This window comes from Planococcus citri, chromosome 3, assembly GCF_950023065.1.
Source record: "Planococcus citri chromosome 3, ihPlaCitr1.1, whole genome shotgun sequence".
Taxonomy (NCBI): Eukaryota; Metazoa; Arthropoda; class Insecta; order Hemiptera; family Pseudococcidae; genus Planococcus; species Planococcus citri.
In genome coordinates this window covers 6,842,114-6,855,607 of record NC_088679.1, presented here as the reverse complement: position 1 = coordinate 6,855,607, position 13,494 = coordinate 6,842,114, and the positions used below count along the sequence as shown (strand labels likewise).

The 13,494-nt window shown below is 34.5% G+C and overlaps 2 protein-coding genes across 2 annotated transcripts; one reads left to right on the top strand and one right to left on the bottom strand.

Annotated features, from left to right (window-relative positions):
* Positions 1–1,784: 1,784 nt before the first annotated feature.
* On the bottom strand, positions 1,785–11,901 carry LOC135842007 (breast cancer type 2 susceptibility protein-like). Its single transcript, XM_065359273.1, has 14 exons — positions 11,588–11,901; positions 11,338–11,500; positions 6,926–11,263; positions 6,773–6,858; positions 6,456–6,689; positions 6,234–6,384; positions 5,983–6,162; positions 5,685–5,895; positions 5,432–5,616; positions 5,190–5,306; positions 3,217–3,356; positions 2,832–3,129; positions 2,366–2,557; positions 1,785–2,270 (listed from the first exon to the last, which is right to left on the bottom strand). The coding sequence occupies exons 1-14, from the start codon at positions 11,782–11,784 to the stop codon at positions 1,917–1,919; spliced, it is 6,846 nt and encodes a 2,281-aa protein (XP_065215345.1). The 5' UTR covers positions 11,785–11,901; the 3' UTR covers positions 1,785–1,916.
* Positions 11,902–12,064: 163 nt separating this feature from the next.
* On the top strand, positions 12,065–13,252 carry LOC135842008 (uncharacterized). The gene is made up of 4 exons (XM_065359274.1): positions 12,065–12,441; positions 12,516–12,651; positions 12,732–12,952; positions 13,022–13,252. Exons 1-4 carry the CDS (start codon positions 12,372–12,374, stop codon positions 13,195–13,197), a joined length of 603 nt encoding a protein of 200 aa, XP_065215346.1. The 5' UTR covers positions 12,065–12,371; the 3' UTR covers positions 13,198–13,252.
* Positions 13,253–13,494: the final 242 nt, after the last annotated feature.

The window sequence follows — 13,494 nt, the reverse complement described above, 5'->3', positions numbered from 1 at the left end:
TTTTCAATTTCATTTTCGATTTTTAATTTTTATGGATTTCTTTTTCGAATTTCAGAATTTTCAATTTTTTTTTTCAATTTTGCTTTCAGTTGATTTTATTTTAAATTTTAGAATTTATCTCCTGAGTTTTCAGTTTTGGTTTCATTTTTTGATTTCATTTTCAGTGATTTCCCGTATTTTTAATTCAATTTTCAGTTTTCGATTTCATCTTCGATTTTTTGATTTTTATTTTGAACTTCTTATCCAAATTTCAGAAATTTTTATTCTGAACTTCTTATCCAAATTTCAGAATTTTCAATTTCATTTTCAGTTTTTTTTCAATTTTGTTTTCAGTTGATTTTATTTTAAATTTTAGAATTTGTCTCTTGAATTTTCAGTTTTAGTTCAATTTTTTGATTTCATTTTCAGTGATTTTCCATATTTTTTCAATTTCATTTTCGATTTTTAATTTTTATGGATTTCTTTTTCGAATTTCAGAATTTTCAATTTTTTTTTTCAATTTTGCTTTCAGTTGATTTTATTTTAAATTTTAGAATTTATCTCCTGAGTTTTCAGTTTTGGTTTCATTTTTTGATTTCATTTTCAGTGATTTCCCGTATTTTTAATTCAATTTTCAGTTTTCAATTTCATCTTCGATTTTTGATTTTTATTTTGAACTTCTTATCCAAATTTCAGAAATTTTTATTCTGAACTTCTTATCCAAATTTCAGAATTTTCACGGCGTGGTTAAATAAATTTAAAAAAAAAAAAAAAAAAAAATTTCATTTTCAGTTTTTTTTCAATTTCATTTTCAGTTTTTTTTCAATTTTGTTTTCAGTTGATTTTATTTTAAATTTTAGAATTTGTCTCTTGAATTTTATGTTTTAGTTCAATTTTTTGATTTTTCATTTTCAGTGATTTTCCATATTTTTTCAATTTCATTTTTGATTTTTAATTTTTATAGATTTCTTTTTCGAATTTCAGAATTTTCAATTTTTTTTTCAATTTTGCTTTCAGTTGATTTTATTTTAAATTTCAGAATTTGTCTTCTGAGTTTTCAGTTTTGGTTTCATTTTTTGATTTCATTTTCAGTGATTTTCCGTATTTTTAATTTAATTTCCAGTTTTCGATTTCATTTTCGATTTTTGGTTTTTATTCTGAACTTCTTATCCGAATTTCAGAATTTTCAATTTCATTTTCATTTTTTCTCAATTTTGCCTTCGATTAATTTTATTTTAAATTTTAGAATTGTTTCTTGAGTTTTCACTTTTCAATTTTACTTTCATTCTTTGATTTTATTCGCTGATTTTGATCTTATTTTCAGAGATTTTCAATGTTTGAATTTGTTTTCAGTTTTCAATTTCATTTTTAGTATCAGATTTCAATTCAAGTTTTTGTGTAATTTTTGATTTTCAGTTTTTTATATTTTCGCTTCGAGTTTTTACTTTCATTTTTTGAATGAATAATTTTCAAAATATTCATCATCAGTTTTCAATTATTCAATTTCGAGTATTTTCAATAATTCTATTTTCAGTTCTTAATTTCATAATAATTTTGGGAATTAGGAATAAATTGAACAATCGCCATAAAAAATGCTTTTTAGAATATTTATAGAGTTTTGAACTTTGCCAGAAATTAGAAATGAGTCTTAGTACCTCAAATTGGGGGGGGGGGGGGGGTGGAGGTATCGGGAATAATCTTTTTGCACCCTAGTTTTGTTCCAGATGGAAAAAAAATCAAACAACCAATTTTTGCTTCAACTGTTCGCTAAATACTTTCAGGTTTTTCAAAAATTAAAACGACAATATTAGAAATGAATTTATTACGATCGAATCGCACAAATAATATCTTCACAATATTCACTGACAATAAAATACATTCATCACAAGTTGCTTCAGATAGGTACCTATTTATTGTAGCAAGGCATAAGGGCACGATCACGATTTGAAAGACCTTCTGGAAACTTTCAAAGGTAACTTGGCTTTAAGTTTAGATTGCGAGGTTAAAACGAGAGGTGACAGGGAAGGAGGTCTGCCGTAATTCTGTAATTTTTCAAATCTACATCGTGTACTCGCATTTTTAAACGTTGACTGGTTGCTGGATTTATTTTTGTGGCTGGAGTCGATTGCTGATGCTGGTGCTGGTGATGACGTTGCTGGTATTGTTGGAGTTGTGTCTAAGCTGACGTTGGCAGTATTGCTGCGGTTGTTTTCGTTGGCTGATGTGTCTGCAGGCAAGTCGATGATGGTGTTTAATTTTTCTTCGCATTCTGCGATGAAAGCTTTCAAATTCTGTGAACGAATAACAAATCACGTGTATTATCAAATATTAACGTTTCTGGCATGATTACGATTAGGTTACTTGTGTATTTTGAAGTGAAACTTACGCTAGTTTGAAAATGACGACGAATTTGATCAATACCATGTTGTAAAGATGCGATATTTGTCGATTGAACGAAGGAACTGAATTCACTAACGTATAAAATGGGAGTATTCCAACACAGCCATCCTTTTTTCCACTGTAAATTCAATCCGGCTATGATTTTTCCACTTTCTAACGAGTCTCCGTAGTCGAAATTCTAGATAATAGAAGAAAGTATCGAATTATTCAAAAAAATTGTTGCAATCTGACTTCTGAGTAAATTACAAGTTGTCGTATAAGGTGTAACGATCAATATTCGAACTTGGTCAAACAATCTCTTAATTCTGCTACTTTTATTCGTTCGTCTGGATTAGAAAAATCGAAAATGATGGGTTCGATTTGATCTCGATATCGATCAGTGATCGTTACAATATTTTAAGATGCAGCGAAGTAAAATAATAATTCGGATTTATTTGAATAATTATCCAAACCTTCGAATCGATTCGAAAAGAAAGCGCGAAAAATCGTCGTTGCAAATCGGCCAAGTATATTCGACCATTCTGTTCGAAATCACCGGACCGCGTCTTCGATTGAATTTTAATAATGACACCGGTCACGTCTACTTCATCGAATGAACAGGCTTTATCTTCATCTTCGCTACGTTCGTTCAAATCTTCGACTCCTCGAACGCGTCTTCTGAACCAGTGATCGTTACCGTCACCGGAGCTATTGCTGCTGCTTCGGTCGTATTTGCTCGAACGAGTGGAACATAATTGTAATTCGCCATTTCTGTCACATAAAGTGAAATAAAAACAATTAAACGTTAAAATTAACAACGAGTAGGAAATTAATTTTGTAAACGATGAGAATACATACCGGATTTGATTGGCGTTTATGTTGAGAAAATTATAACATCTGTCTTCTTTGAAAAAATTAGACACATCGTCGCAAGGATTCCAGATTGTTAAAATAGCGGATGGTTTATTTTTCACATCTTGCGCATCAACCAATCGAATCTGCGAAAATAATAAACGACACGAGGGTTGAATTAAGAAATAAAAACGCCATAAAAGTTGAAAAATTCTGTAATATTTGAAAGAGCACGTTGAAAAAAAAACAGTTGCTCGAGTTAAAATCCATCCATTTTGGAAATACTCGAAATGAAAATTCTTAGAGAAAACTGATTTTGCGCTGGAGGCTCCAGAACGTCTAGAATCAGCGAACAATGCTTTCGGGAAGATCATACATATACTTGATAATCAAAATTTCAATTTTTTTTGATAATTATGCTTTTTTCAGATATTCAAGAATTTTTTAAATTTGAACCGAAGGACTGAAGTGGTTCCTTGTGAAAAAAATGTGGGAATTTGTAGAGTTGAATTTTACATCCTTAAAAATACACATTGGATCAAATTCCAAGTTTTGAATTTCATTTTTCGATTTTTAGGATTTAAAAAAAATTCAAATTTCATTAATTTTTAATTCAGGAATTTGAGAAAAATGATGAATGAGAAATAAAAATATGAAATTTGGTTAATACTCTATTTTGGACTTCACGAATCTATTCTTCGTGTTTTTTAATCCCACAGGAGCTTCCAGTGGATTTTTAGATTTTGGAAAAATCATTATAAAATGAACCAAAATGAAATTTAGCACAAATATTTTGAAATGTTAATTTAGGAGGAAGTGGGTTGACACTTTGAAGCTTTTCTCATCAATATTGAAACAAAACAAACAAAAAATAAACAAAAACAGTTTCATGCTCAGAATGAAATTTGAAAAATACCAAAAAACGAACGAAAGGAATTTGAAAAAAAAATTATACTTTGAAATTTTTATCAGCAATTTTTAGAATTTTTATATTTTTCAAATTTTTGAGGTCTCCTTAAAATTTTTGAAATATTACGATTTTTAAAACTTACATCATTTTAGGAATTTTTATATTTTTCAAATTTTCAAGAAATTCTGAATAATTTTGGAAACTTTACAATTTTTGGCATTTTTGTGAATTTTAGATTTGTGTGATTTCTTATGATTAGTGATTTTTCTGTTATTTTTACAATAATTCTTAAAATTTCACAAATTTCTACATTTTCATAATTTTTTAATATTTATAAATTTCAAGAATTTTACAAATTTTTGTTTTTTTTGAATTTTTGAGAAATTTTTACTTGCAATTTTGAATGTTTACAATTTTTGGAATTTTTTGTAATTTCTGGAACTCTTCAACATTTTGGATTTTTATATTTTTAAGAGTTCACAACATTTTCAAAATTGTTATTATTCATTTTTTGATTTTTCGAGGATTATTTATTGATAATTCTGAAATTTTCACTATTTTTGAGAATCTAAAAAAAATTTTGTACGTATTTAATCTTTGTAACTTCACGAATTCACAATTTTTGGAATTTTTATATTTTTCAAATTTTTAAGGTACCTATTTTAATGATTTTTGAAACTTGGGATTTTGAAATTTTTGGAATTTTACATTTTTACAATATTGTTATAATATTTTGAACTTTGATATTTACTATTTATTAATTGTTGAGGAATTTTTGATAATTTTTAAACTTTACAATCTTTGGAATTTTCGTAAACTTTAGATTTTACTTGATATTTTGAAAATTTTACAATTTTGGGATTTGGAAAATTTGATTTTTTTTGTTTATTCACACTTTACAAATTTGTAAAAATGCCAAAATTTATAAAAAATGTTCATAATTTTGTAAGTAGGTCTACTTAATTTTTAGAATTTTTTCTGATGATCATAAATTTTCAATCTTATAGTTTTAAATTTCTGAAATTCAAAAAGAGAACGTAGCCCAAGAAAATGACTCCAACAATCTCACCTTTAATAATCGGCTGACGTGCCTATTCTTGGAAAATTTCACCGGTAAACGAGATTGCACCCTTTGTTGAATGATATCGCGCAATCTATCGTTGTTCTGTTGATTTGAACAGTCTCCCTACGAAAAGAATCACGTATCGTAAAAATGAGAATTAATTCTAAAATTGTGATTTGTCATCGAATCGTATTCTACTCAATATTCGCAACAATCGAATCCCAGGATCATACGAATTCCATACTTACGGTTAAAGCATCTGCATTCCCTTTACCATTCTCCTTCAAAACTTCATTGGTAACTTGAGATAAAATTGATTCTATACAATTTTGACGATCTCTTTCGAAAGCCATCACTTTCTTCATTTCGACCTTTTCGTTATGAAGACGCGACCAGGTTACCGTTGAAGAGGCAGGTCCACCAGCTGTGTTGTCTATAAAAATTACATTTTTTACTCACTTGGGATACCAACGTGAATTCAAGTAAAATGAGTCAATTTACCTGCAGCTGGATTGTCGTATTTTTCTAAAAACAGCAAAGGATAAACTCTGGCTACGACGGCAGTAAGATGCGAAATGAATCCACCTTTGGGCAATACAGTCTGGATTCTATTTATCGGGCTCAGGTTACCAAGGTAAAATCCTAAACGTGTATCCCAACGAACTCGACGACAGGAATTGGCGCTGAATTTCAAACGTACATTTTCACTCGTCTGTAACAATTATCAACATTTTGCATAACCATAAGAACCAATGCAGAAGAGATCCAAGATCATCAGATACAAAGAAATTTAACGTACTTGTAAAGGATCGCAGGGTTCACGAAACCCAACTAATTCGGCCCCAATGACGATAATTTTTCCTCCGATGGATATTTTCTTACGCGAAATTAAATCGTTGATTTGATCGTCCGTTTGAGCGAAAATACTGTACCAGCCGTCAGTTAATTCGACTTTGTAATCGTTCGATGAATTTGCTCCCTACAAAAATAAAATAATATTATCAACTCGAATTTTAGTTGAAATGTGAATGAGGCAGTAAAATTACAGACCTTTTCGATAGAAGCGACGCATAATACCAAAGGTCTGGCCGCTGAATCGTCACCTTCGAGGATTTTTTTCAACGCAGATCTAACACATCGGTCGATTTCTTGTTCGTATTTGAATTTTAATTGAAATAAAACATTATCCAATGTCAAATATCTGAAAAAAAAGTAGTAAAATCAGAACATATTTCTAGAAACTCGTCGTACTGAATTTATTCGCTTTTATACCTTCGACCCAACGATTTAGGAAAAAATCTCTCCATCGAAGCTAATTTCCAAACAATCCATCGATAATGATTGGTGATCCAGTCGCGAGAGATGAGTTTCGGATCGACACCAGGGCTAGCGAGAAATCCTCTGATAATCTCTTCCAAAGTGATTTCGTTTTTCTCGTTTAATATTATCGGAACCGAGTCTCCGAACAAAATGGCACCGTTCGAATCTGTTTTTGAGAGCTTGTCGCTGAAACGAAACATCAAAATGTAACCATCTTAGCTCGAAACATGGAAATGAAAAGTAATTACGTAATAAAAGGTTGAACTTACGTGATAAGTTGGCTGGTGAAGGTGAAATTTCTAGCGTTTTGAGAAGTCATTCGAACGACAGCCGGAAGCAAACCGAGTTTTAAATACTGAAATGATGATTTGTGTAAAAAAACAGAAATTTTCAATTTATTAAAAGGTAAAAAGGATGTTTACCTCGTCGAAAGAATAAAGTTTTGGTTTCTCGTTACGAGCCAGATGACCGAGTGAAATACGATCAACTACAGCACTAAGCTCCGCTTCTTTGCTACCGTGTATTAAAGTCGAATAATACCCTCGAGTAGGCCGACAAAATTCCTTCGGTTTGTTAGAAATGTATTTCTGTTGATGAGCTACAGCAGTTGCTCGACGACGAGATGACGCAAGCTTCTCGTCTTCGTCCGGCGAAGACGACAGCGAACCATTTTTACATTTTTTAGTGCCAACTTGCGAATTATCCCGAGAACTTGACTTCCTTTTATGAGACTTGAGGGAGAAATTCATTTTCAACGTTTCCAATTCGGCAGACATTTGATCGCTGCCACTGCTACCGCTGCTATCATTTGTTTTACGACCACCGAAAGTTATATTCAACGATTGTACACTGCTGGTTCTTCGGCTCGAGGATTTACGTTTGGTTGGCGCGTATTTCGCGTCGAATACCGGACTGCTCGATCTGGAGCTGGCTGTGGTATTGGAAACGTCGCTTCTGCGATGCTCTTCTACGAGAGAGTTGGTTTTGTCAATTGTGCTCGTATCGTTCGGTATGGTAAATGAGGAGCTAGATTGTTCGTGCTGATTTGTTTTCGAAATTGTGCTCGTTTCTTTTGGTATGCAGAGGGAGGATTCGGACTGTTCGAGCGGAGTTGTTTTCGAAATTATACTCGTTTCGTTTGGTACGGAGAACGATGATCCGGATTGTTCGAGCGGATTTGTTTTCGAAATTATACTCGTTTCGTTCGGTACGAAGAAGGAAGACCCAGATTCGTGCGAAATGTCGTACAAGAAAGCACTCGCACTTTCCATTATTTCACGAGATAGATCGAAGGATTGGTTATGAACACGAGGCGGAGGTGATCGGTGCTCATTCTTGTCTTTTACATCTTTCATTTCGTTTTCCTTCGGGGAAGTTCTGTTGACAGCGTTTACTTTCTTCTCCGGCCACGAATTAACATCGGAGAATGAATTTTTAGGCTTTTCCAACGATTCGACGCTTACTTTAACATCCTTACCGGAGCCAGTCTTGAAATTATTCGTAATGTTTGCATCTACAGCATCAGCATTGGCTTCGGTTTCGTTCATCATGTCCGAAAATAAATTTTTGGACAATTTCATGAAATCATCGTTGACTTTGATCCTTCTGCCGGAGCTTGTTTTGAAACCCGATAACGCTGCCTTGTCCGATCTCTTGGACGATCCATTGCTATCAGAATTGCCCTCTATTTCAGCCGAAATATCCGAAAATAGATTTTTAGACGTTTTCAGCGACTCGTTGTTAATTTTAATCGTTCGTTCGGAGCTTGTTTTGAAGCCCATGGTTTCAGTCTTTGTTGGTCTTTTGTAAGCACTGGTACTGGGAGCTGCGTCGTCGAAGTTGGATTCTGCTTCGACGGAAATATCCGAAAATAAATTCTTAGACGTTCGCAACGATTCTTCATCAATTTTAAGCGTTCTTCCAGATCCTGTTTTGAAACCCGCAGCTTCTGGCTTGATTGGTCTCTTGTATGCTCCATTTTTTTGGACAACGTCTCCGAAATCACAAGCAGTTTCGATCGAAATATCCGAAAATAAATTTTTTGAACTTTGCAACGAACCATCGTCAACTTTAATCGTTCTTCCAGACCCTGTTTTGAAACCCGCAGCTTCTGGCTTTGTTGGTCTCTTGTATGCTCCATTTTTTTGGACAACGTCTCCAAAATCACAAGCAGTTTCGATCGAAATATCCGAAAATAGATTTTTTGAGCTTTGCAACGATCCATCATCAACTTTAATCATTCTACCAGATCCTGTTTTGAAACCCGCAGCTTCTGGCTTTGTTGGTCTCTTGTATGCGCCATTTTTGGGGACAACGTCTCCAAAATCACAAGCAGTTTCGATCGAAATATCCGAAAATAGTTTTTTTGAACTTTGCAACGAACCATCATCAACTTTAATCGTTCTTCCAGATCCTGTTTTGAAACCTACAGCTTCTGGTTTGATTGGTCTCTTGTATGCTCCATTTTTTTGGACAACGTCTCCAAAATCACAGCCAGTTTCGATAGAAATATCAGAAAATAGATTTTTTGAACTTTGCAACGATCCATCATCAACTTTAATCGTCCTTCCAGATCCTGTTTTGAAACCCACAGCTTCTGGTTTGATTGGTCTCTTGTATTGGCCATTTTTAGGGACAGCTTCACCGGAAGTTTCGACCGAAATATCCGTAAATAGATTTTTAGACTTTTGCAACGATTGGTCATCGATCTTGATAGCTCGACCAGAGCCTGTTTTGAATCCTGAAACCGCTGCTTCGTCTGGTCCAAAACTACATTCAGTTTCGGCGAAAATATCCGAAAACAGATTCTTAGACTTTTGTAACGACTCGTTGCCAACTTTGATCGTTCCACTGGAACTAGATTTGAAACCAGGAACCGTTGTCTTGAATGGGTTTTTATATTCTCCGTTACTTGTTCTAGGGGTACCGAAATTAGATCTAGTTTCGGTCAAAATATCCGAAAAAAGATTTTCAGATTTTCGTAACAAATGATCATTTACTTTAATCGTTCGACCAGAACTTGATTTGAAGCCCGAAGCTGGCTGTTTGTCCTGTTTTCTAGAAGAATCAGCGTTATCGTCTTCTAAATCGAATCCTGCTTCGCTCGAAATATCGGAAAACAAGATTTTAGACTTTTGTAACAGCTTATCGTCGACCTTAATCGGGTTTCCAGAACATGTTTTGAAACCGCAAGCAGCCGGAGTTGAGGTTTCATTCGATTTTCCGCGTAAATTTTCAAGATGGTGTTTGGGATTCGATTCCGTCGCCGGATTCAGTATGTCTGAGAATATCTGTTTCGACGTATGAAGTGATTTCGTCTGAATACTGACTGGTTTTCCGGTACCAGTTCGGAAACCGTTGGTGATGCCTACGAATGACGATGGAAGCTTTGTATCTGTTACGATAACGCTACTGTTTTCGATTCGTCTTTTTTTATCAGCTGGATACAATACATCGTTGTCACCTTGGTCATCGAATACATCGCTGAATCTATCCACGAATCGTTTGAGCGATTTTTCAGGTATGCTCAGACGATTACCATTCGCAATTTGAACATCACTGAAGTGTTCGAAGTCGAAAAGATCACCAGAAAATTCGTCTTGAAGATTCGATACTCGTTCATTTTTCAAAACTCGAGCAACCTTCGAAGACTCGGATCGCATATTTATCGAATCGATTTCGCAACCGGTGCTCAAGCAACGTAAAGTCTTGAAACGAGCAACGTATAGACCAGACACAGGAACACCCAGTTTTTCCAACGAGTAAACATCGTTTTCGAAGTAATCGAACGATTTCTCCGCATAAACCGAGGATACATTAAATTTAAACGAGTCGTTTAGACGATCCATAAAATATTGTAAAGCGTCAAGTTGATAAAACTCGTCCGTTCTGTAGCTCGCTAAATCGATAAAAGTGACGAAATAGTACGACGAATACAGAAAACGCATCAAACGAGCAGCCATGCAATCGCTGCTACAGAATCGATCGGTTATTTTCTCGAAACGTCTTCCAATAGTTTCACGATCATTATTTCGGCACGCGAACATAATCTGGGCGATATTTCGAAGTATTTCTAGTTTTGATTTTCCATATTTCGTAGAAGTAACGACTACTTGATCTTCTCGAGGTGAAACTATGGTGCTGAGGTTTATATCCAAGCTGCCATCAAAGATATCTTTACTACAGTCGTTGAAATATAACTCATTGAAAACCATCATAGTGTTCTGACTGAGCACATTTGTCTTAGTTTTAGTTTCAGATTTACGAGAAGAAGATGAACTCGAACGTGAATCTCGTACTTCTAGAGCCAGAGCGTAATTCGTCAACTGGTCGACACGTAGATGACTTTCGGGTTTCTTGATCGAAACACTGGCCGAAGGATAGACGAATTTCTTACTGTTTTCGTGGCTGAAATCCAGCGAATATCGACTCGTCTTCAACGTCGTACTTTCAGATGGTCGCGCAGTTATGTTGAATATATTGCCGTAAGAATCGTCTAGATCGAAAGCGTGCTCATTCAAGCACCGGATGTCTTCGCATACGCTATCAGATAACCCTTTATTAGCACCGTTGCTGTCAAGGTGTTCGTCAGGTACAAGTTCTTTATCCTTTTTTCGCCGTTTACCTCTCGCTGCTGGGAATATCGGCGAACATGGAGGATCCGATGTATTTCTAATTGTTTCGAATTTTTCGTCTTCGATCCCTTCGCTTGACTCGATTAACTTGAAACTCGTTACGTTATCATCGTATTCCGCCGTGCACTGTGTAAAATATGAGTAAATTAATCTCAGAATATTGAAACAAATAGTATCACTAATCTCGTTCGGAAACTTACGTGACATTGCGAACGAATCGGATCCATTGTTTCTTCTACGAAAAGTTCTTCTTCCGCGTGTGAAGTATGAAGCGAAGTAGACCATTTTAAATTCGATGTATCCAAATTCGGCAGATTAGCAAGATTAACAGATGCGTTTTTCGTGCAACAAATTGGACTTACTCTGAAACAACGAGTAAAAGCGGTGAGTAAACGAACTCGTGTACGATGATTTCTGATTAATATATCGTAATATGTGGATTTGACTTACGGAAAAACTTCTATCGAAGTGTTCGCGTCGGTATATTTTGAATCGCAGAATAAACGATCGGAATCAGCCGGTTCGATTGGAACATCATTATTCACGTGTTTATAGTTGGTCGAACTGTTAACAGTTTTATATTCGCTCGACAGCAACGATTTGAGTTGTTTCGAACACAATTTCTTCAACGGCGTGGAAGTATCCATGATTTTTACTCAATTCTTTCATTTCTTCGAATTACTGGTCAGTTCATTCATTGTCAAGTCGATTGACTCATCAACTGATAACAAGTGATAAGATGAGGGCAAAAATGGCGCGCACTTGCACTATGGCGAAATCGGTGGCCATCTTTTCGTGCAAAATAACAATAGACATTATTGGTATTACGTCACAATAAGGCATACTGGTTATTGCTGTGCGCTGATTGGCTGGTTGGTTTGTTATTAAATTATCAGTCCAGTTGGCGCAAAATTACGTCTAATTAATCAAATATCTCAGTAATTACTGAGAAAAATTAAAAAGTAATTAGATATTTGAAATCTACGCATCTGAAAACATGCATGAGAAGTTCAAAAATGAATAAAGTGGAAATTCTCGCGAAATAAATCGTTTATCAGTGTCGCGAATTGTGCTCTCTGTTTACAATGATAAAAACCACAATTCCTAACACTGTACTTCTTTCATTTGTCGAGTTCGGAACTAATTACAATAATTGATGCCTGATGGATTAATTATTACACATTAATGTGATTGCGTGCGTATCCTTTATATTGTTCGAAACGTGAAAACGTATATGTTGTGCAGAGTGAATACTTGTACTCTGACTCGTAGATCTGGATCTCGTAGTAAAAAGTTACAGAAAGGTGAGAATATCATTTTTTAGGAAGGAAGCAAAGAAAAGATACATGTATAAATATTAATTGGATTTAATTTTCAGTGGATGTGTTTGATTATGACACGTTCGCCACCGCTGCTGTAACGGAACTCACAAAAGCGGAAGGATTAACTTGGACTGAGAACGTAAATCAAATTGTAAGGAGCCTTAAGACCCCCATTGATAAGGTCTACACGCGGTGAGTTCATCAATTACATTCTTGATGTATATTCTATTTTGAAAAACGTTTATCGTAATATTGTTACTATTTTTTCACAGTGTGTCAGCGCTTGTAAAAAAGAAAAAAGATAAAGAAGAAGCCAGAGTACAGTTAAAGATATCGAGGCCAGCAGTCAAAAGGCCGAAAGCGGAAGCGTCTTCAGATGAGAGCTCTGATAGCTCAGCTATGTCGACGTCCTCAGCGGACAGCTTTATAGAAGGTGGCTGTGAAACTTTAAAAGCTGGTTTGGATGTAATCGATGAACGAAAAGATAATAACGGTATGTTGAACCATTTCCATTAATTTTTAGATAATTCAACATAGATTTAATTCATTTGAAACTATGTAGATGGATATTTCACCGACGAAGATAGAGAACAATTGATTGAAGTGATACGTGGATTTTTCGGTAACGGCGAATACTTTGAGTTAGCGGATAGAAAACCAGTATTGGCAGCATTGGTGGCTGCGTTTCCCGATTTAAAAGATCAGCTGATCCAATGTTTACTCCATGTACCCAAATAAGTTGAAAAGGAGAAATGAATAATTCATTTTTGTAAATCAATAAATTTAGATTATATTTCGATTGTTTTTTTGAATGAGGATTTGTTTTTGGAGTACTGAAAAAGCGAATTTGGTAGCCCATCGATGGAGTAGCCTCGCTACGATTGGTTCTCTTTGGTAGGTATTAAAATATAGGCGCAAATTTTTTTTTTTTAATCTCAGGGACGGGTTCTAATCATACTCATATCATTTGATTTTGAATTTGTCTTGTCAGTATTTTTGAAAATTTATCTAAAATGCAGATATTTTTAAACTCAA